The sequence below is a fragment of the Lepisosteus platostomus genome, chromosome 8 (assembly GCF_059453375.1).
Source record: "Lepisosteus platostomus isolate fLepPlt1 chromosome 8, fLepPlt1.hap1, whole genome shotgun sequence".
Taxonomy (NCBI): domain Eukaryota; kingdom Metazoa; phylum Chordata; class Actinopteri; order Semionotiformes; family Lepisosteidae; genus Lepisosteus; species Lepisosteus platostomus.
In genome coordinates this window covers 3926630-3949777 of record NC_142618.1, presented here as the reverse complement: position 1 = coordinate 3949777, position 23148 = coordinate 3926630, and the positions used below count along the sequence as shown (strand labels likewise).

Sequence of the window (23148 nt, the reverse complement as noted above, 5' to 3'; positions counted from 1 at the left end):
GCCTTTCTACAAATAATATAGTTTATTTTATAATATATCTTATTTTTTATTATTAAATATATTCTTCTACAAATAATATATTTTAGGGCTACCCATTATTATTCAAAAACAGCTAAACAACTTCACGTTTTCAATGACAGGTTCTCCAAAGTAATGCCTCAGCAGAGGCCCAAGTCATGACCTCTCTGCATCCATTCTGCCTTCACACCTCTTGATTGGCCTCTCTTTCTGTCCCCTGCTCCTGCCTCTCGCTCCTCCTCTCTCCCAGCCTTTGTTCTCCCGCTACTTTACCTTTGCCTCCTGCCTTGTCTCTCTCACACCTGAAGAAGGCTCCACGGCTGAAACGTTGTGTTCTCTTTCTTCTTTTTTTCCCGCATGGCATAAACCTATTACTTGTTCCTTTGCAGCCTACGCATACTGACGTAGCTCCCCACCTGAACTATAAATTCTATACTATCCATAGGTATTGAAAATGAAGGTAAACGTTAACGTCTGTTAAATTTTATTTTATAATAATGTACGTAGTGTATTGTTGTTGCCAGTTGTCGGGCAATGGGCTTGTTGGCAAATGTTTTGGCACTCTTTAATGAAGGTCAAACTCTAAACTCTAAAGCGGCATCACACTGTCACATAGGTGACAATAGACGCTCCGCGCCAGCTCACGGGCTCACGTCTTTTTCAGGAGAGCCAAGCTGTGTCTGATGCCTGCAGCCGCCTCGATTTTAAATACAAGAAGACGAAACAATTCGGTCATCCTGACCCCTCCCACAGGCCACACAAACACAGACCAGCACGAAAAAACCGCTGAGCCGTAACGTCCACTGCTTTTTCAACAGACCTTGTACTGGGACCTGCTTTAAGCTCTGGAAGTCTGGTGTGCTGCAGTATTGACAGATCAAGAACAGCAGCGTGATATCATTAAAGCAGCTCAAGATGTACATTGCAAGAAAACTAATAGCACTTGAGATGCTTGCTTGTTGCACTCTCCCTGATTTTTTCATGTGATCCTTCTGAAAACCGACAGTCCCTGCTCTTTGATCTATGTAAGCGATTGCAGCTGCACACCAGGAGACTCAATGTTTTTCTGTATGTTGTGCAGTATGATCTCTCCCATCGGTGGAAACGTTCGGTGCAGATCAGCACGGCTTCTTGGAGCAGGACGTCATATTGACATTGGCGCCACCTAGTGACGAGCGGTGGTCATAACGCTTTTAATGAATGCACAACTCCGCTTTTTCTTAATGCTAATTGTGAAGTGATGAAATACATCTTGAAGAGACGTACACCTCTCTTCAGAAATGCTGTCACAAACATTTCGTGTATTATATTCAACCTTAAAATAAATATCTAAATCACACATATTGAAGAAAAAAAATCTGTGAATAAAACTGTACATCGATGAGGTTTTCTGTATTCGATTGAAGTATTATTTAAATACTATTTAAAAAATGAAAATAACTAAATACAATATAGTACATTACTATTTTATTTGTGTTTTTTATTTGGATTTGTATTAAGGGTCGTACAGCGTGCAATTTATAAAACAGAAAACACCGACCCACAGTGTGTATTGGTATGTTCATATTGATTAAAAACAACATTTATAAACAAAACTGAGATTTCGACATCGTAAAATGAACAATCAACACAATGGAATTAAAGGCTGGCGAAGCCCGTCACCAGGCCTGCTGCTTCAGGCAAGGAAGGCGTGAGGGCACATTCTTCCCGGTGTGAAACAGAACTGGGCCTTCTCGTAGGGCTGACTGGTCAGAAAGGCCCGGTCTTCTTTCTGTAAGCCGATCTGGAAAGAGAAGCGACCTCCTTCTCAGGCCGCTGCTTCGGACCTCTGGCTGGAGAGGACTTCTACAACTCTGGGATCAGCCAGGGTGGAGAGGTCTCCCAAGTCTTTCTCACCGCGGGCGATCTGTCTCAGGACACGTCTCAGGATCTTCCCTGCGGTCACAGGAAACACAGGCACTGTAAGTGAACCGTCCTTTAGGTGGACCGCCCATCTATTGCATCACCTGTGCAGTATATTCCTTTTTTAGTATTTATTACCAGATTCAATCTAGTGTAATCAATCTGTACATCTGGGATTACAATCCACTTACACTACAGTGTGTAGTCCTGTGTGCTACAAGTGAACAAATTACCCAGTTGGCTACCTTGTGCTTGATTGTTCATTAAGCTGTCAAGCAGCTTATTTATTTTTACATAGCTACAGGACTACTTTATTGTAAAATTAACAGTACAATTAAAAAAATTAAAAGGAATGCAAAGGCAAAAAGTCTAATGCTGTCTAAACTCAAGATTAGATCTTGGGTTTTCTCTTCATACAGCACCATGCTGCTGACCTCTGCTCCTAATTCACCCTCCAATAACAAATCATGTCTAAGTTTTGCTGGAGATTAACGTGTTGTAGTAAAATCTGAAATGCCAGGTTCACTTTATTATAACAAATTGATCAATTAAATTCCCATTTGTTCACTAACCTGAAATGCCACTTTAGGCATTTCTTTTTCACACAAAGGGTTGTGGGGCTCCTGAAAAACCTACTTGGCAGAGACGTTAAAACCAGCGCACCCCCGCTTCTTTCAAGGACCAGCTGGACAAGCTCGTCAGCCCAGTTCGGTACTTGCAATCAGACAGGCTACAGCAGGGGGGCTGAACTGTCTCCTCACCCTGTCTCATTTTCTATATTCTCATGGGAGCCTGCACATGCTGGGATACCACCTGCCCGAGTCTCCCGGAAACACACACACACTGTACTGCAGACATCAGTGACATGACAACGCTTATTGGTTACCTGAGCGTGTTTTGGGCAGTGCTGGTGCATTCTGGATAAAGTCCGGTGTTGCTATCGGTCCAATTTTCTCTCGTACTAAAGAGGATTGAAATAATACACAATATTATTATTATTAAAATAAAATAACACACTAGACTATACAGTATAATAATAGACCACATAAAATAATACATGAATACAATAATTATCAATATAAAATAATACTTTTAGCGCTTCTCTTTCGTGTCTTTGTGGATTAAGGTAATGCTGTTTTACACAAAGATTCCAAGGCTGAAACACCACTGAAATTGTGTACTACCTACAGGCGCATTCACTTCGTAGTGCGTAGATTTAGGAGAAAGTCCCCCGTTTCTGTTTACTTTTACGCTGTGAAACAAAACCCCCACAGCGAGTAAGAGTCGGCATGCAGGTGATCCCCCGTGGAGTGCGTCTTTATTTGAACATTGAAACCCCTGAGGCTGAGGCTCGGTTAACACATTTGTGGACCAGGGGCATCGGGGTGAAGCCGTCTCCTCAGGCGCCTGGGCCGATGCCCACACGTCGCCCCCGGAGCTGCCAGGCCGTACCTTGTCTCTTCAGCCCTTCTACCAAAGAGTGGTTGAAGTCCGTCCCGTCTTTCAGGGTGACGAAGCAGTAGAGACACTCCCCTTTCACGGCGTGGGGGCGGCTGACCACAGCGGCCTCGGCCACCGCCTGGTGCTCCATCAGGGCGGCCTCCACCTCCGCGGTGCTCAGCAGGTGTCCTGGGGGCGCAGGACAAGGCAGCGCGTTAGTGCCGCCCATTGAGGCGCACCGCTGCTGGAATGACACTGATGTCAAGCCACGGCCGCTGCAGACAGCCCCCGCGAAACACTCTCGAAGGCGACAGGCGGGGGTTTTCTGCGAATCGGCTTCATCGCTCTGCTCTCCTCCCCGCTGAGAGCTGGTGTGTGGGGAGCGGACTGGTGCATCATCCAGGTGGGGCTGCACACTGGTGGTAGCAGTGGGATTCCCCATTACCTGTAAAGTGCTTTGAGTGGAGTGTCCAGAAAAGCGCTATAGAAGTGAAAGCAATTATAATTATTACTGAGGCAAAAGCCAGGGTGATTTCTTCAGGTGGAGCCACTACAGAAGTGCTTTCAATTCACATCATGCCTTTGAATCCTTACCAGACACATTCAGCATGTCATCGATTCTCCCAGTGATCCAGTAATACCCATCCTTGTCCCTCCTGCAGCCTGGAAGAAAATGACCAATATGACCACATTTTATTTGGATTTTTTCCAAATTGCTCATGGTAGGTTACAGATACAACGTCCCAGAGATGAGGTTAGTAAGAAGACAACGAATTATAGTTTTTTTTAGTTCACGAACTGGCAATGGGTGAGGTGCACTTTGGATAGATTACAAAGAAATACCGCTACTCATTTTCCCTCGTGAAAAGTCACATCTCAGCAACGTTTCCAGGACCTCTAATATCAGTTGCATTCACAAGAACATTCCACTTGTTCTCCTCTATTTCCCAATCTAGCCAGTCCTCAACTAACTCCATTTACAGTGAGAGGCTACATACAGTACCAGTACGGGCCCTCTCATCTGGACCTGACAGCCCTTTGCCATGCTGTGATTGTGTAGGCAGGACAGCAGCATCTGGAAGAGTGAAGTGGCTCTCACTGACAACACCCCGACTTCACACCCATGGGTCTGTGTTGCAGTACCTTGAGACCAGCTTGGTCCACTCAAGCCCACCTTATCCCTCCAGCACCTGGCCAGTTAAGTGCTTTCAGACTCACAGTCTCAGCCCTGAAGCTCTGTGATGCAGATTTTAGATGTTTATATAAAAACCAGTACAAAGTCATAAACTGTTTCTTCGTTGTTCTATTAAAAAAATGAAGCACTGATAGCCAGGGTATGGAGTTTTGGCTCCTGATAACTTTCTGGGCAAAATTATACTTAATACAAAAGGCACTAGTTGAACTAGAATCATGGGCACCAATTCCAGTATTCAAAATCCTCAAGGACACTGACAACGTTAAGTCTGTGTCACCCTTCAGAATCAGCCATGAGAGACAAACCTGAAAATACAAACTGAAACTCTGGATAAACAAATGTATGATTCTGAAGGTGTCCTCTGGATTCTGGGTTAGTGCCCCTTTGAGGTTTTTTAATATTCTTTGGATCAGGCCACCTTGTAATCATTTCTGATAAAAGACTAAAAAGGAACAAGTAACAGGTTTATTCCACGGTGAAAAGAGAAGAGAGAAAACACAAAGTTTTGGCTGTGAAGCCCTCTTCAGGTGTTGACACCTCTTTTCAGCAGTGAATAAACCTACTACTTGTTCCTTTGCAGACTACGCATGCTGACGCAGCTACCCACCTGAACCACTAAAGACTGAAAAGGTTCGGTTCTTTTAGCCTGTCAGTATAGAACACTCCTTTAAGCCCAGGAATGTACAGTATCTGGTTGTTCTTCTCTGGACTGATTTCAGAGCAACAGTATGTTGTTTTGTAAAGTGGTGACTGACAGCACATCACCAGAACATCAGCATACACACTATTCTTACATGCCCTCTAAACGACTAACAGGATACAGCTGTTGAAGATGATACCATCACTTCTAACATGAAACGAATGGATCAGATCTCTGGGTGAATTAGCTATTAAAAAACAAAACAAACAAAACGGGTCAAATGGCCACCACTTGTATGCAAACTTTCTGGTTTCTAATCTAATATCTGTTTTGGATTAGTCTGAGCCCTAGATCATCTAAAAAGAAAATTGATCCTGACGGCTGTTACTTATCCTTTTCAAATTAAAAAAGGCCAAAAGAACAAGCACTTACTGTACCTTCTGCAGCATTAACTAGGCTGGAGTGCTGGCCTGTCTCAGGTCTATGTCTATTCAACTCTAAAACTGATTTATACATCTTGACAGAACGGAGCAATAAGAGAAAGCTACAGAGAAAGCTTTCTCTTTCAGAGAAAGCTTTGGCATTTTCCAGAGGACCGGAACTAGACAATACTTCCGAACAGAAGATCCAGACCATCAGGCGTGGTGGAGGGAGTGTGATTTGGGTTTGGGCCCGACTTGCTGCCTCATGGGCATTTTCTCTGCACTGCACATTATTATCTCCTACCACACGAGCACAGGAGTCGTGGCTCTGTGGTCAGCTGCTCTGCGTGACAGATGCAGTTGGGAGGGTATTATTTTTGTGAATGTGACTCGAGGCTCGTCAGACGGAGCTCTGCAGTCACATGTCCCAGACTGAGTGTGGGATACACTTCCTTTGGGACAACAGGGACATGGTGAAGCCAGATCACATTTACTACTTTGAAAATGGAGTAACTCACCGTCGCCTGTGACATAAAATCCGGGGAACTTTTTGAAGTAGGTCGTCTCGAAGCGTTCGTGGTCTCCATTCACAGTGCGCATTATGGCTGGCCAAGGCTGCCTGAAAACCTACAGTGACACCACCTTTATATTATAGAAATATATTTATATAGTTATAGCACCTTTTTATACAAAAATACACTACAGCCCACAGAACAAACACCAAATGGAATCTTACTAGCTAGAATTGGCTGAAAACGGGATATTGTTTGATTTAAATGAGATAACAGCATTGTGGTGAGAACAAGGGAAAAAAATTATAAACTGACACAAGACCGGGGCAGTTTAAACCTTAGGGGACGACATTTAATTTATTGCGAAGGTCAAAGAGCAAATAGATCCCAGTCTGAGCTGTTTCAGAGGCCACTTCCCACGGTTCAAATATCCTGAAGCTTCAGCCAGTTTCACACAGGACAGGATTAAATGCAATGCAGCAGAACAACATAAACAACAGCATAAGAATAGCCACAGAAGAAAGGTCATTCATCTGGATACCTGGTTCTTCACAGAGTCTTGGTCAATATGCATGACATGGCTTTGGCATTTTGTGGCCTGCAACCCCAATCATTTCTGGAGAGAAGTGCCTTTTCACTGCCTCAATCTGTGTGTGTGTAACAGGGTTAGAACTGCTCACATCATCTCGCTTGAAATTTTAGAATACTGTAGGATGCGCCTGTGGCCAGAGAACCAGTAATTGGATGTAGAATAATGAATGCTTATATGACACAAGCAGCATATAGTTCGCACTGCCTAGGCAGTAGTGTTTTTGTATGACTGTGGCCGAATCCAGACAGGAGCTGAGCCGCACCAGTCGGACTGTATGCGCGCAGACACGCAACGACAGAGCCACAGCAGAGTAACACACTTACCAGGTAGCCTTCCGCCTCGCCTTCCAGCTCTTCCCCGTGTTCATTCAGGATAGCCGGCTGCACCCCGAAGAAGGGCAACGTCTGCAAAACACGTCATCACCGTGCAGGCTGTGGTCTCAGTCTCGAAACACCCGCCCCAGAGCCGCCGCTCGGCGAACCGGTGCGGATACTTACCGCTGACCCGGGCTTCAGGGGAATCGCTGAAGGTAATGGGGTCAACACATGACCCCCCTGGGGGCACAAGAAATAAAACAAAACAATTCACCTCTTACAATCATGTCGGCGTGTAGCTCTGATTTTCAAACGACAACCTAATTCCACTGTTTTTTTTTAAACCGACTGAATGTCTCGCCTGCGTCAGAAAGAAAATACTCTTTAATTTCATGGACATAACCTTCGCAAATAAAGAGGCGATTTCCTCAATTTAAGGATTAAGTTCAATTTTTGATTCGCATTCAAATAATCTACCGGACAGCAACCTGTACTAAAATGAACATCTGAAGCTACACACATTAAAATGTTTTATAGACTTTTCTCCACGACACAGAAAGGCTGGCATGCAGCATTGCTTAAGAGGCTCGCTGTTGTCGGGTCTTATTTCTTTGTAAATACCTTCAGCATGAGCTATTATTTTGTCCAATTTACAGTCATACACCTGTAAAACCCAACAGTTCTACTGATAGAAATAAATACTTATTACTTGTCCTACAGTACCTATCTGAATGTGCAATGCATCACACGCTACATTATAACATTTCTCTCGACTTTCTACAATATTCTGGGTTATTTGGAAATATATTTGAATTTTATTCCTCCCGATGTGTTTAAATTTCAGTGTATTTCCCCCTGATTTAATCACTGAGCAAAAATGACACTTCACAGGGCCTTTTACTGTCTGCACTGAGCTTGAAGAAAAAGGCGTTGCTACACAGAGCCCAGCTTAATGAAGGCAGAAGCAGCTCCACAGTAGTTTACTCACAGTTTCTGTCTGCCAGAAGGTATCCAAAACGGGACATCTCTGTTGTCCCACAACGTTGTAAAACCACAGCCAGGCCTCTGGGTTAATAGGCTCTCCAACAGTGCCCAAGATTTTTAAAGAATCAAGGTTGAACCTTAAAGGAGAAAAAACAGAATGATGGATTAAATACACGAATTAAGCATATCCTCTAAAACAAACAGTTTGTATGGTATTTTAGAACAGACATGCAGGCAGGCATAGTTTATCAAACTACGAGTTTGCTAAATAATCTCACTCCCTGTGAAAGTAAGCGCAGGTGTGAGAGCTGAGCCAGCTCACTGCTAGCCCGGCACTGGCACGGGTGCTCTCTGAATTGGGGTTTTGTTGCAAGGATGTTGTACGAGTTGTGGGCAAAGGCAACCTGGCAACACGATCATAATAGTGTCGCTGACAAACAACCGCAGAATAACTCATAAGATATATGAATAACGATGCTTATATGATATAAACAGCATATAGAATAGGTTTACAAAGAGAGACGGTTTGCGCGTTAAAAAATCCTGTTGTGCTCAAAGAGTATCTTCAGATCCCCACTAGATGGCGCTCACTCATCACTTTCTATCGGGGCTTTATTTCCCGAGACGGTACAGCGGGGTCATGGCGATTACCAACGCCCCAGGGGAAAAAAACTATCATTTTCAGCTACGAAAACTGCGCAGAACTGCAGGTGGAACTGGAGGACCGTAGGCATTTTCGCTTTATTTTTGGACATTGCTGAATTTCGGTTTTAAACACCCCCCCCCCCCAGGTATTGATCATAACGATGGCTCCTGAAGGAAAGCACGGGTCTGTGTCGCAGCAGCTGTCTAACGGGAGCCTGTGAGGGGCCAGTGTCCTTTCCTCTGCGGAGCGACACCACCCCAGCTGCGCATTGAGAGCACATCCTGTAGCCCACGGCAGGGGAGTGGGCACATCCGCGCTGTCAGAGACCACTCACTGCTTCAGGGGCTCCTGTCCGTATTTCATCAGCAGGCGGATGGCTGTGGGCGCTGTGTAGAACTTGGACACGCCGTATTTTTCGATGATCTCCCAGAATCTCCCCACATGAGGGTACACCGGTATGCCTTCAAACTGTCCAAGCACAGCGTCACAGTGTCAGACCATTCCTGGAAATGTAACTCAGCACAGCACTGACTTGGAGTCTGACCACATCCCAAGACAACAGTCATTCAAATTCATACGTCCTTCCTGACAAGACACTCTTATCAGCTTTAAACATGACCGTGTAATTGATCTCACTGTGTCATTTGCGAGGTACCTTCTCCAGAATTGTTTCTGCTATCAGCTCTAAAACATTTTCGAAGTATATGAAGCAAAATCTACAGGAATGAGACAAATGTAACACAGTAATCTTCCTTAAGAATTCCTTTCCAAACAGAAAGAAGAAATATGGCAGGTCCCTGCAAAACCTGAAAAACTCATTTCTATTATTATGTTTAATGCACATTACAATCCTAAAAAAAATGTTACAGCATGATCATTTGAAATATCGTGTCACATCTGTGTTTCTGCTTCTGACATTGCACAATGTTCTGGGCTTCTCAGAGATTTGACAATTGACCTTGCTTGGTTTGAGATTACCCGTCGCAACAACCCCATACTACAGAATGCCGTTTCCACAGAGGCACTCCGGATCTGCGCCTGTGTGTTTGCTTCAGGCAGAATACGTTTTTGTTTCCATTTCTACATGGGGAGGGGTGGAGTTACATTTTATTACTACTTGGAAATTCGTCATCAAAACTTGTCGTGTGTTGTCTTTTTAAACATAACGCATTGACAACCGGGAAGAAAACGTTAAAAAAAATACGCACAGCAATAAGGTGTCAGCATGCTCCACATGTGTAGCAAGAATCATCAATTGCATGATTCCCAGGTTGTCTCTGGTTTTGCCCTGATCCGCAGTAACCCACGTCTCGCACACTGCAAGGGGCTGCTTACCAGGACACTTGTGGCGCCGTTGGCCAGCGGTCCGTAAGTGATGTACGAGTGTCCCGTGATCCAGCCGATGTCCGCGGTGCACCAGTACACGTCTCCGGGCTGGTGGTCGAACACACACTTGAAGCTCAGCGCTGTGTACAGCAGATAGCCAGCAACAGAGTGCAGGACACCCTGCGGGGCACGGAGCGGAACACAGTGAGCAAGCCCCGAGGAAAGTCACGCCACAGTCTCTGCTAGGACATGATAATGATGATAATGATAATAATAATAATAATTTCTCACACTTTTGTAGCACTTTTCTGGACGCTTTACAGGTCATGGGGATCCCCTCCACCCCCACCAGTGTGCAGCCCCACCTGGATGATGCGCCAGTCTGCTCCCCACACACCAGCTCCCAGTGGGGAGGAGAGCAGAGGGATGAAGCCAGTTCAGAGAGGGGGATTATTAGGAGGCCAATGGGAAATTTGCCCAGGACTCCAGGGTTACCCCCCTTCTCTTTTCAAGAAACACCCTGGGATATTAATGTAACCCTGTAGGCCCCAGGACAGCATGCGTTCTGGAGAACTGGCACTCTGCAGGGGAGCGTAAGGGTGCTGGAGCCACAGTACAGAAGCCATCAACTACAGTTAAGAATACAGAGATCTCACTGGCGAGCAGTGTTATTTCTGTCATTCTGGGCGGGAAAAACACAAAAACCGAATCTCTGTTTCACCGAGAACACGCTGAGCTAGTTCTAGTTCTGCTTTCTGCGGAGATTTTGTTCCCAAGTACTTGAGACGACAGCTCTTAGGGGTTCATTACCGGCGGTGGCCCCACTTGCCTTGGGCTTCCCGGTGGACCCGCTGGTGTAGAGGATGAACAGGGGGTCCTCCGCCTCCACCCACTCCGGCTCACACTCCTCCCCCGCGCTCGCCATTGCTTCGTCCCACCACACGTCGACGCCCGCGGTCCAGTGGGTCTGGCGGGCCGGAGGACAGAGAGTCAGAGCTGCAGCCGCGCCGGCCGGACCGGGAGCGCAGAGCGGACAGCGCGCTTGTTAGCGAGCAGGAAAGGAAGGACAACTGTGGACTAAGGCTGCACGTACATGTGGCCACTTGCAGTGAAGCAAAGATTATATCGTGATATTGATCATACACATGTGTATCGCTGTATAACTATCAATTGCAGAAGTATGCTAATGACGGAAAGTATCTAGGAAACAGCTGACACGTTTTAGTCTTTCTTTCTACTTTTGGTAGGTAGTTCATACGAATTCCGATTTGAGGTATTTTTACCCTACGTGAATGAAATATATAATTCTGTAACAACCCCTTTCATAAAAATAAAATACAACGCCAAGAAGATCAGCGGGATGCCCGAACAGCCGGCTCCCGTGCGCGGCGCTGGAGGTTCATGGTTTCGAGTGAGAGGCAGGATACGAGCCTGAACTAACCGACACTGTGCTTTACTGTACGTTTGTACTCATACTTTTGTGTTGTAGCCAGGAGGAAAGAGCGGGGTGTGTCCACAGGGGTGAACTGGAAACAATGCGTGCATGTGTGTGGTCTCTACATCATCGATGCTTGCAGGCATGACTCCCACCGAGTCTTGCTGTCCTGTAAGACCAGCAGCTCCAGAGATACAGCGACATGAAAGTCCAGTACATGAAAACCTTGGTGAAACTGATTTAAACACACTGACACCCTCACAGCCACTGTCCCAGTCCTCCTAGTTGACCACAGTCTTTGACTGGCTGTAAAATACATGCACAACCTACAGCGATCACTCAGGAACAGGGGCTCACAGGCACTGCCTGGATTTTGATGCGTCTCATTTGCCACTATGAATGCTGTTTTGGCCTCATGCCACGACCTGATTCTAATGAACGCACAGATGCGAAAAGATGATCATGTGTTTATGTTATACTTCAAAATAAATTAAGGTATGAATGAAAGACTGTGGCAAAAAGACAGCTCTTCTAAGGGGTCAATTAAAAAAAAAATGTTAAAATGGGCTTTAGTACTGTCTCTTTGTTTGCAAAACCAGGAGGCTGATTCCTTAATGATAGAACAAGCTTGCTAACACTTATTAAAAGTGTAAGAACAGAAGTGCAATATCGGAAGTAGAGATAAATTAAACGCAGCAAGGGTAAGTGACATGAAACACTGCAGTTTCTGTCCAGACTAGTTAAACCACACTGATTTTGTTTTCCTTGATAACCACGCATGTTCAGCAATGGACAGATTGCAGGCATTAGCGTTCAGTATCTGATCAGGCCGACTGGTTTAATGCTGCCAGTTCTGTAAAATTGCCCTTTGAAATAGTGAACCTGTCGAAGACACAGCGGGCATGCATCACTGATTGTGGCAAAGAGCGATTGGAAACTGGCACCACTTCGTCTTTGGTTCCATTTCTGCACTCTGGATAAACAAAACCCCCTCCATCCATCACCTGTCACAAAGAAAGCAAGACTTCTCCCACTGTACAAACAGTAATCCTTACGGTAATTGGCTCTTTGTCAGTCTGGGAGCTGATAAGAGCATTTCACCCTCTGCACTGAATAAACGTTGAAGGCACGTTTGGCACATCCAACGATCTGAAGAATTGTGTAAAAGTTTTGAGCAGGGAGAGAGGTTTCTGGAGTGACACAACAGATCGGGCACATACTGTACCTGCAATTTGTTGGAAACGATTCCATTTTTCATCTTATCTCCAACGTGCCTCACGACAATACAGGTCTTTATGGTAAAATTTCCTCTGCAGGCAGAGAAGTTGCACAAGAGTTAGAACTTTGACAAATATTAGCTGCCACTGAACAGTTAGGTTGTGGGCTACATTCTCAAGGCTCAATTTACAACAGTGGGTTATAAAAAAGGCTTTGGCTAATGTGCATTATTGCTGTGAATAAACTACTGTATTTATATCATAGTAACAATTTCAATAATCACTATGCCCAGTTTTTTATGCTCTTTATTAATACGAATACCACAGACTCTAGTCTGAATCTCTTGATGTCTTTGGGCGATGATGTCTTTGCTTAGGTTACTGGTCTTTATCATCAATTCGTCAATTCAGTTTTCAATTCTGTGATCCTAAATATTCTCAGAAGTATCATATACATATTAGATATTTTAAGGTGTGAAATATCTCACATTTCCGTTTGTATTTTTCAATGTGAACTCTTAAAGCTCTCTAACAAAGTCTCTCAGTTGATCAGTTAAATTCTGTACCGTAATACTGACTCAGAGGAAGATTCAAGAATCTAGTGTGAGGCTGGCTTGCTGGTATCTCTTTAATCACACAGCAGGATGAAAGAAAGCCAAGCAAACAGGATAGCTTGTACTTAGCCTGGGTGATAAGACACAACAACTCAGCAATCGGTCTCCTTCAGTTGAGGTTTCATTTTTTTAAACTAGTTGTAATGAGATAGAGATTACGGGACCTACTTTTCCTTGCACTTCTCCAGTGCCTCATCTGCGATCTGTTTCAAGTTGATAAGTTTCTCCCCTCTGAAAACACCATCTGTAGAGTGAACAGAAAAAAAGAGAGTTAAACAGGCAACCGCAATGGTGAAGTTAGTGTACATATCTTGCAGTTCCTGTAACAACACTTTGCATGCACTTGGGCCTTATAGGAAGACTGGTACCTGCTGTGACTAGGAACAAGCACTGTGAATCCAGGATTCGCTCACACAGCGATTCGGATGAGAAACCTGCAAACTAAACACAAAGGTATACTGTAGTGCACTCGGCTAAACACAGAAGAGCCATTCTCCCTTCGTAGCAGTTAAAAAAGAAACTGACGATTTTGTTTGGCCAATTATTACTTTTCTATGCTTCCCAATTGGCCTTAAGTGCTACAAGCGTTATTCTCCCTGGGAATTTGCTACCAACATGTAATACTTATTAGTATAGGTTAGGTATAATATCTTATAAGGTACTTCACGACAGGAGAGATTATTATTTATTTTTACTTATGAAAGAAAGCAAAAGGCTAGAATTTAACAAACCGGACATTGCTTGTCACACGTGACAGGACCGCTGAATTACATTAGCCATCTCTTTTTCACTTATCTGAAGAAAAATATCTGAAAACACTACTTCTGGACGAGAAGAAGCCACTATCACCCTGGGGAAAAGGGATTGGTGAATTCTGACTCCTGTCTCGGAAATATATCAAACGAAGTCACACACACTCACCAATAATCAATTCACTGTAAGTTTAAAAGCAATTGAAACAACACAGAAATGATTCTGTGGAGTAATGAAGAACAGTAGTTGAAAAAATGAATAGCAGATTTGTTTTCTGTTGTCTGATCAGATTCTGCAGAACTGTACATCCTCTACAAATAGAGGGTTGTAAAGAGTAACTCTCAGATCACCTGTAACACTATTGTACTGTCTTCTCAACACCCTGGTGTCACAGTCCTGTCTGTACTTGCACCGTGGACCAGTTCCACTGTACACTTGTATATGGCTGGAATGACAGATCAACTTGAACTTGAACTTCTCTGTCTTGTTGGAATGTTGTATTGGACTGTGCCGGAAAACCAATTTCCCCCAGAGGATAATGAGGCTTGAACTGAATATCCTTGTGCTGACACTGAGGAATGGAACGTTGCAGAGCTTGTATCACGATTGTCGTACCACACTGATTTGTTTTTCTGTGCAGCAAGACGTTTACACATTCTGGTGTTGAGGCAGTCACTTACCAACGAAATGGAACAACGAAAACATCTATGATGTATTTATGTTGCTGTTTTTACTGTGCACGATAGAGCAACTTTCACTGAGTGTATATGCAGTTTGTTACATATGCTAAGTTGTATATACTTTTTGTTATTTTAAAGACAAGAACGTGTCAGACTTTTAGAACTGTGCCGTCTTCCTGGGTTGAGCTGATTGGTATCACAGCATGTGTCTTGGTAATGGAGTGTCGGAGAGCTCAGGAGAGAGCAAGAGATGAGAAATTGTTCTCTGTTGACATGAGAGCACAGAAGATGAGACTTCTCGGGATCTATAACATTACAGAGGAGAACAGAACAAAATGGCAAATTGTGTAGCAGCATAAAGAGACAGCAAGCAGCCTTACGGAGCGTATATGAATATATACTGTATGAGTTTATACTGTATATGGTATATATATATATAAACTAGTAATTACTGAGCAAAGCCAACATGTCAAAACATTTACCACAAGGCAAAGGGAAAATAGTGCCTGTGTGTGTAGAAGTGATATGCTGAGTTATGAGGTCATTCCTCTATTTCATTGAAGCCTACATATTAACTGATCAGGACTTGTAATGCAAGCGGAGCATTGTTCTTGTCATCTAACAGGGAACAAATGCAGCTGCAGCTGTTTTCTGCTTTCCTAACAGGATGCGAATAAACCTCCCTGACGAGCAGTCTGCAAGTTAAAATGAGCCGGACAAGGAAAAGCCGGGAGGAAACAATGCACATGGGAGGTGATTAATGAAACAACCACAGCAAGAGAGAGTCCCCCTACCACAACAGAATGCACAGCTCCCAGTCTGGCGCACGCTAGCATCACACACACCAGCTCTGGTATCATGGGCAGGTACACTGCAACTCTGTCGCCCTTTCCCACTCCTGTTTCCAAAAGAAATGAGATATACAGCATATGAGGGAAATGTTGCAGACAAGTTACAAGGAGTTTTTTAATGGCTTTAAAAAGCGTAATATTTCGTATTCAGTAGCAGTGTCCATTGATCTTCAGACACGGATGCACAGATCTCAACAAGCATCCGCATCCTGTGGTCCGAAATCGCACTCTCACAACACCCTTCTCGTGTTGATATTACAATGTCGCAATATTCCCATCCAAACAGAAATTAAATATTTAAGAGGACATCTATATCTCTTTATGGGTTAGATTTGTGTTTAATACAGATTTTTTAAAAAAAATTTGATGATTACCCATGCTCTTTAAAACGTTGGCACACCTGCAGACTTCCTTCAGGAGCTGCCGGTACGTTATTGAGCGCTGCCGATCGGGAGAATTCCCCTCCCTGCAAGATCAGCATGAAGAAGAGAAAGATTAGCATAACTTTATTGGCCGTATACATGTTCTTGCATTAGGAATTTGTCTTTTCGCATACCCCAGCTTGCTCTCCATGAGACACACAGACAGGGAGAGAAGCTGGGGGTCAGAGTGCAGGGTCAGCCATTGTACAGGGCCCCTGGAGCAGCTGGGGTGAAGGGCCTTGCTCAGGGGCCCAACGGAGTAGGATTCCTCTGCCGAACATAGCGGCAGAGCACAGGCGCTTTGGAAAATCGAAACGTTTCCTGTAGTCTCTAGGTTGTACGTAAGATAATGAGAATCATAAAGTCCCGTCGTCAAGATTTAGGACTTGAAACACCGCAAGCCTTTGTTAATAATTGGGATTTACCTTTACTTTACTGGCTCTGTTCTCTCTGCTCCTGCTGTATTCATACCCCCTGTCCACTGTCTCCTGACACTGTGTATTTTTTATTGTTGTTGCTGTTGTTGTCATTCTGTAGAGCGCTTTGAGAAGCTGCCTTTAAAGGCGCTTTATAAAATGAAGTTTATTATTAAAATGTTCTAAGTACCATATTCGTTTTAAAATGTGTCCGTCTTAGTCTCATATGTGTGAATATAAAGTGTATACTAAATAATCAACAATCATTTACTGTTATTCGCACGTCTTCCTCTACTACAGTACGTCTTCATCACCCTTCTTATTTGAGTTCGTTAGGATTTCTGTTACCTACATATTCGGAGTAATATAGCGCGTAGCATAATATCTCTGTGAAGAGAGGTGGAGGAAAAGACCTTCCGGGGAAAAAAACTTCTTATTTCTTTTCTGACGGATCGTTTCATCGGTTACCCATAAGAAATTAGACTTCACCAAAAAAAAAAAATCTATCCAAATTGTTGTTGTTGTTGTTGTTGTTGTTTTTTTGCGCAGGCCAGCGTGCTGTTAGACTTTGTAAAAATGTATCGTGACTCCCGTATTTGCGACAGCCTGTGGAGAAACCCTTTTCTACCGGACCATGAAGGGTCAAAAAGACCTTCCTGCTCCCCGAGTGTCACCGGAGGACCCTCGTTTCGCGACCGGCGTGCCGCGCCTGCAGGCGTGAGCCGGCGTGCCGCGCAGTTTTGGAAAAGCCACATATGTTGAGGGGAAAAAAACCCCAACCAATTCAATATTGCTTTGCAATATTAGTTTTGTGGAGTTACAAAAGTGTTGCGTTGCGTCTTCGGTGTGCACACAGGGGACAGAGGTCGAGCTCTGGGACGGTTCACTTTTTTTTAGGTTTGGCTGAGGGGGGCTGAAAAATACCGTCCTTCATTTCAGCCAGGCTAAGGTGTCTGTGCGCAGCGAAACAAAATCAGTTTAAACACTAAAATACGTTCCGCTTCTAATATTAATGGTAATGTAATATGGCCTGTAATTCTGTATGCGTATGTTGAGAGGGGAGGGGGGGTTCCACAAGTTTTATACGCATGTAAACACGTCGTGGAATGGAGCAAATGTTTATCGCACCTTCAAACATAACTTTTTTCTAACAATTCAATTGGTTTTAAAACTGCTGACATTCATATTGGTAACATTAGGGGCAGCTTTCAGACCTCGTTTTTTACTTTTAACGACTTAATCTATTGCAATGTTTTTTTTTTCCTCAACAAGAACAGTAACTACTCTGTTATCATTTAGGCTGCTGCTTTTATTCAGAGCAACTTTCAATTGCATATTCCATATTGTTACGGAGATGGCTTTGCTTGGACCAGTTAGCCGAAATACATAATCAGATTCCTGCAGCTCACCACTGGCTGCCCACTGAAGCTCAGTGGGTGTGAGCCTGGTCTGTACCTGGATAGGAGACCTCCTGGGAAGGCTGCTGCTGGAAGAGGTGTTAGTTGGGCCAGTAGGGGGTGCTCACCCTGCAGTCTGTGTTTGTAATGGTAGTAAAGGAGAAAGAAAAGCCAACTTTAACTATGTCTTTGTTGCAAAACTGAAGGGGAGGAAACCTAAAGAAGCATGAAAGCTGTTCTTGTTTGCAGTTCTCAGTGGGTTTCCTCCCACAGTCTAACAATAGGAGGATGGACGAATATTACAAGCACCTGAGAGAGGGGTATTTTGTGCTCCTGAGAGATACAACACAAAGCAGCATGTTTTTCTGGTAACGATTTTTAACCAGATCCTCCTTGCCAGTGTTGGCCATGGAACGATCTCATTTCTACCGTAAGGCAGGACATTTACGGGTGGCATTTGGAAGGCCGTTCCTTGCTCCAGGGCACTACAGCAGCCCCTGCTTTGAGCCACACTGCTGCTCCGAATAACAGAGTGAGAAAGGGCAGCCTTGCTTTGTGGGAGTAAATCTTCCTCTTAATCCTCTAGGTTTCTCCCAGGCGTTTTCTTCAAGAGGCTGCTAAGTGTGCCTACATTAGTGCCAGTTGGGGATGCCAAAGGCAAGATGAGTTATTTGGCGCAGGTCAGCGTTCGGCTGCCCCGATAATTTATTTCCTGTATTGGAGCTGTCAGCAGATGAATCCATACATTCGGGAGCTCTTCACAGCTGGGAAGCAGCACTTCTCCCTGACCGGCCCTCAGGTGAGGTGGCTGCTGGGCTGTAGAGTTCAGTTAATTTGTAACCCCAGTCTGTCAGACCACTCTGGACTTGGCAGTCATGAGCAGGGAGTCTCCATTTACAGCCAAATTAAGGTCAGCAAACAAGGCAGCGCACACTGAGTCAAGGCTGCTTCAGAGAGAGGGCATGGAGGTCACACATCAGCACAGGGTTTCGGGTGGAAGGGGACAAATGACTGCACTTTTTAGAAACAGCTACTAGTGACATTTATCTGGAGGTATTCATGTTTAAAATGTTAATTGTCCGATATGACCGTGCATGGCTGATGATTAACCCCGACAAGGCCAGCGCAAGCTGAAAAAATCATTTTGAAAAAAGCTGCGAATCCTCGCAAAGTTCCATTCTAAGAAGGAAATGGATGTCCCGAGAACCTGTTCAGTTTCATTGTAGACTGGGCTGAGTCTAACAGAGAAGGATTCCACAGTATGGCTTTTGAGTTTGAATTTTTTTGACTGGTAAACTTTTTAGAAATTCGCTCTCTCGCTGACAGTTTTATATAGGAGCAAATGTTTATCGCACCTTCAATCATAAAATTTTTCTAACAATTCAGTTGGACCCTTATTGTTTTAAAACTGCTGACATTCATATTGGTAATATTATAGGCAGCTTTCAGATCTCATTTTTTACTTTTAACGACTTAATCTATTGCAATGTTGTTTTTCCTCAACAGGAATAGTAACTACTCTGTTATCATTAAGGCTGCTACTTTTATTCAGAGCAACTTTCAATTGCATATTCCATATTGTTACAGAGATGGCTTTGCTTGGACAAGGCAGGAAAAATAGGCAACTAGATTCTAGCAGCTATTTCACCCTGCAGTTCACGGCTAGCAGCCCATTGAAGCCCAGCAGGTGTGAGCCTGGTCAGTACCTGGAGGGGAGACTCCTGGGAAAAACTAAGGCTGCTGCTGGAAGAGGTGTTAGTGGAGCCAGTAGGGGGTGCTAACCCTGCAGTCTGTGTGGATCCTAATGTCCCAGTATAGTGGTGGGGATGCTATACCATAAAAAACAGTTTTATGAGACATAAAACAAAATCCTGACTCTTCATGGTCATTTAAGAATCTCAGGGAGTTTCACGAAAAGAGTAGGAGTGTTCCTCCTGACCTTTCTCACTCATGGACTACTTATAAGCCCCATTTATGAACTGGGTTCATCACTCTGTTCTCCTCCCTGTTAATAACTGATATGCAGTGAGCATACTGGCGCATCATGGTGGTGGTGGAGGGGAATCCCCATTGTCTGTAAAGCACTCTGATTGGCACGTCCAGAAAACCACTTTATAAGTGTAGGGATATTATTATTGTCATCTTCACTATACTAACAGCATCCTCGCACAGGATTTAAACTCAGAACCTTGCACTCGGGAATGTGACCTAACATTTACTCCACACTGGCCTTTCCATCCGCAAATTAATACAGTACGTACCTGTTGTGTGCACATACCACACTGGCTCTAAAAACCCAGGAGACAAACCATAGCCCATTTCAGAAATAACTCCAAGCTTCAACATGGTTTCACCAACTGCAGTAAACGTGTCACAGGTGCCACTCAAACATGTCCCATTTGAATTGTTGACTCTGCTCAAGCATGAACAATCTAGCAAGGATTCGAATTTTGAAACACATTCTCAGTTTTTTTTAAAAACCAACTCTCACTATGTTTAGACCCTTATTTACAGCTGTTGACAACACTTGCTTTTAGACTTCTCAAACGAAACAGGAGCTACAGTGTGAGTTTGAAGCTCAGCAGTGATGGACCGTAATAGTGGGCAAACATTTTGACTTGGCATGAAAAACAAGGATCGCGGAGTTACCAGAAATACGCCACTTTTTCACCAAGATTCTTCTCCTTGACATTTCTGTCAAGGACGTTGTAGCACATGTTGGTTTTTGCTCCTTCCATGAACTTGACGTAAATGCTGCCTCTCGTCACATCAAAGTTGTACTGAAGGAACTGCCCCTTTGGTGGGCTCTTCCAGAAGAAGTCCTGGGCAACTTCCTTCCAGAACACTGCAAGACAAGTGAGAAGTGCTGCTGTTTCAGTTACAGGTCAACAAACAGGTTTCATGGCATGCCATTGGGGCGGAGCGGTGGCTCTGTGGCTCAGGATCTGCACCTGTGACTGGAAGGTTGCTGGTTCAAATCCTGCGGCCAGCAGAGGAATCCTACTCTGTTGGGCCCCTGAGCAAGGCCCTTAACCCTAACTGCTCCAGGGGCACCATACAATGGCAGACCCTGTGCTCTGACCCCAAGCTTCTCTCCCTGTCTGTGTCTCCCTGGAGAAAAGCTGGGGTATGCAAAAAGACAAATTCCTAATGCAAGAAATTGTATAGGGCTAATAAAGAAACATTATTATTATGTGTTTTTTTACCAACGAGTCCAAACATGATGTTTTTAAAAGAAATGACACATTGTCACCCTTATCTCTACTCGAATGTATTGGCAATTTTCCTCAGCTGGTACGCGAGGCTGCCGTTGTCTGCTCCAAGATTGAAAAGGTCTCGGCTGGAGATCACTGTACATCAGTGGATGAAATAAAGCTCGGAGGGAAACCGGAGAGTTTTTTCAAGATGTACTGCAATGCATTCTGCACAAACCTGAAGGAAAGAATATTCCTCTCAGCACTCGGTCCATATCCATACAATTTTTGTCCAGAAAAAGTTAAAAACAAAATATCCACATATACTGTAGCTGAGATATAACAATGTGTTAAATGCATCCATCTTTTTCCTTGTTCAGGTAGGTAGCTGCATGCGTAGGCTGCAAAGGAACAAGTGAAGGTTTTTTCCAGCTGAAAAGAGGAGAAAGGAAACACAACGTTTCGGCTGTGGAGCCTTCTTTGGGTGTCGCACTCAATTAAACCTTCGAGTTTAAAACTTGTTATTCCCTTCAGGAATAAACCTTTTACTTGTTTCTTTGCCATCTATTTCCTGACTGCTTTATCCAGTTCACAGTCGTGGGAGAGCTGGAGTCCATCTCAGCAAGCACCAAGCGAGGCAGCGTACACAATGGAAGGGACATCAGTCCATCACAGAGCACACACACACACTACAAAGGCTATTTTCCCAGAAGCCAGTATGTCTTTAGACTGTGGGACCAAACTGGAGCTCCTGGAGGAAACCCACACAAACATGGGGAGAACATACAAACTCCACACAGACAGCACCCTGGGTATTGAACCTAGAGCACCTGGGTGGTGAGGCAGCAATGCTGACCACTGCACTACCATGCCAATAATAATAAGAAGAAGAACAAGAAGAAGAAGATTTATTATGTGTAATAAAAATATCTTGTTGAATGTGTGATGTAATGCTCTGAAAGGGTATTACATTTGTGACAGTGTGCTGCCATTAGGATGCATGCATTTAGTAAAAATCACAAGAAAAAGCAGTTCATAACCTTTTTGTTGTGACAACATACCTTCTGGTTCATCAACAGACTTTTTGTACAGCTGCAGGTAGCTCTGAAAATCAGGAACGTGGGCATCGTTCTGCAGCTCCAGCGGCGGGGGGAAGACCTGCTCCTCTGTGTGATGAGATCCAGGGACCACCATGGCTGACAGATGCTGTAGTCTCTGGAAGAGTAATATGCTAGTGATTGTCTACACGGAGAGTGAAACAACAAGTTGTGCGAAGGCTTTAGACTCAGTTATCTTTATTGTGTACTTTGCAGTACAGTGGCCGACCTAATCCTTCCTTTGTGTTAATTTCACAAAGTCTCCTTAGCGCCAGAGGGTCCAATCAGATTGTCCACAAAGGCACACCTACTTTTTCATTGGACAGCCCCACTCTTGTCATTTGATCACATTATAGTCAGGACACTGGGAGGAGGAATGCGTGTGCACTGAGACTCACTAGCAGGCTGCAGGGGAACACCAAGCCCAGCTCGTAAGCTATGGCAACACCAATGTTAAAAATACCTGACTTTAATCAGGACAAAATTCTCTTATTGTCATTTTTGATTTAGCTGAAACTGTATGTTTTTTTTCACCGAGAACAACAAGCCTTCTTTTGAGTCCGGTGTACTGTGGAGTACTAGAAAAACAGCAACGGATTTGTCTGGCAGGGTATAACGGGGACTCCTCCGTGTTCCTCCGCCTGCCGACAGACCTTATATGTCAAGGAGGCAGCGACAGTTCTCTTAGAGATGTATGTCTATTTTATCTAGAAACTTGGTTTTGACTTCAGGCAAGTTAAAAATACAAGCAGGAAAAGAGCTAAATATGGAGTCCAGAATTTCTGCTGAGACTCCTAAGAATTTGGCTAGGTTACAGGCATATACAGTACTCCATTGTCGTGAGTTGTGGATCACAACCATACTAGGTCATGAAATCACAGGTCTTTTGTTAAGACCTTTCTCTTTATATCATATCATGTTGTAACTGTTATCTTGTGTAGGCTGCCTGTGCACCATGTGTTCACTGTTCACTTGAAGGTTACAGCTAATAACTGACCCTCAGACTATTTTAGGCCTCCTTTTTATGATCACTGGAATTCCCTGCGGCCCAGAAATCCACTCTCCAAAACAAAAGAATGCA

The 23148-nt window shown here is 44.1% G+C and overlaps 1 protein-coding gene across 1 annotated transcript; it reads right to left on the bottom strand.

The window, feature by feature from the left end:
• Nucleotides 1-1468: 1468 nt before the first annotated feature.
• Nucleotides 1469-22326, bottom strand: acss2l (acyl-CoA synthetase short chain family member 2 like). The gene is made up of 18 exons (XM_088642089.1): nt 22032-22326; nt 20426-20621; nt 15916-16007; nt 15485-15588; nt 13626-13698; nt 13426-13501; nt 12652-12736; nt 10821-10958; nt 10001-10171; nt 9000-9133; nt 8024-8156; nt 7219-7275; nt 7045-7125; nt 6136-6244; nt 3955-4023; nt 3373-3549; nt 2807-2881; nt 1469-1953 (listed from the first exon to the last, which is right to left on the bottom strand). The coding sequence occupies exons 1-18, from the start codon at nt 22162-22164 to the stop codon at nt 1826-1828; spliced, it is 2031 nt and encodes a 676-aa protein (XP_088498215.1). The 5' UTR covers nt 22165-22326; the 3' UTR covers nt 1469-1825.
• Nucleotides 22327-23148: the final 822 nt, after the last annotated feature.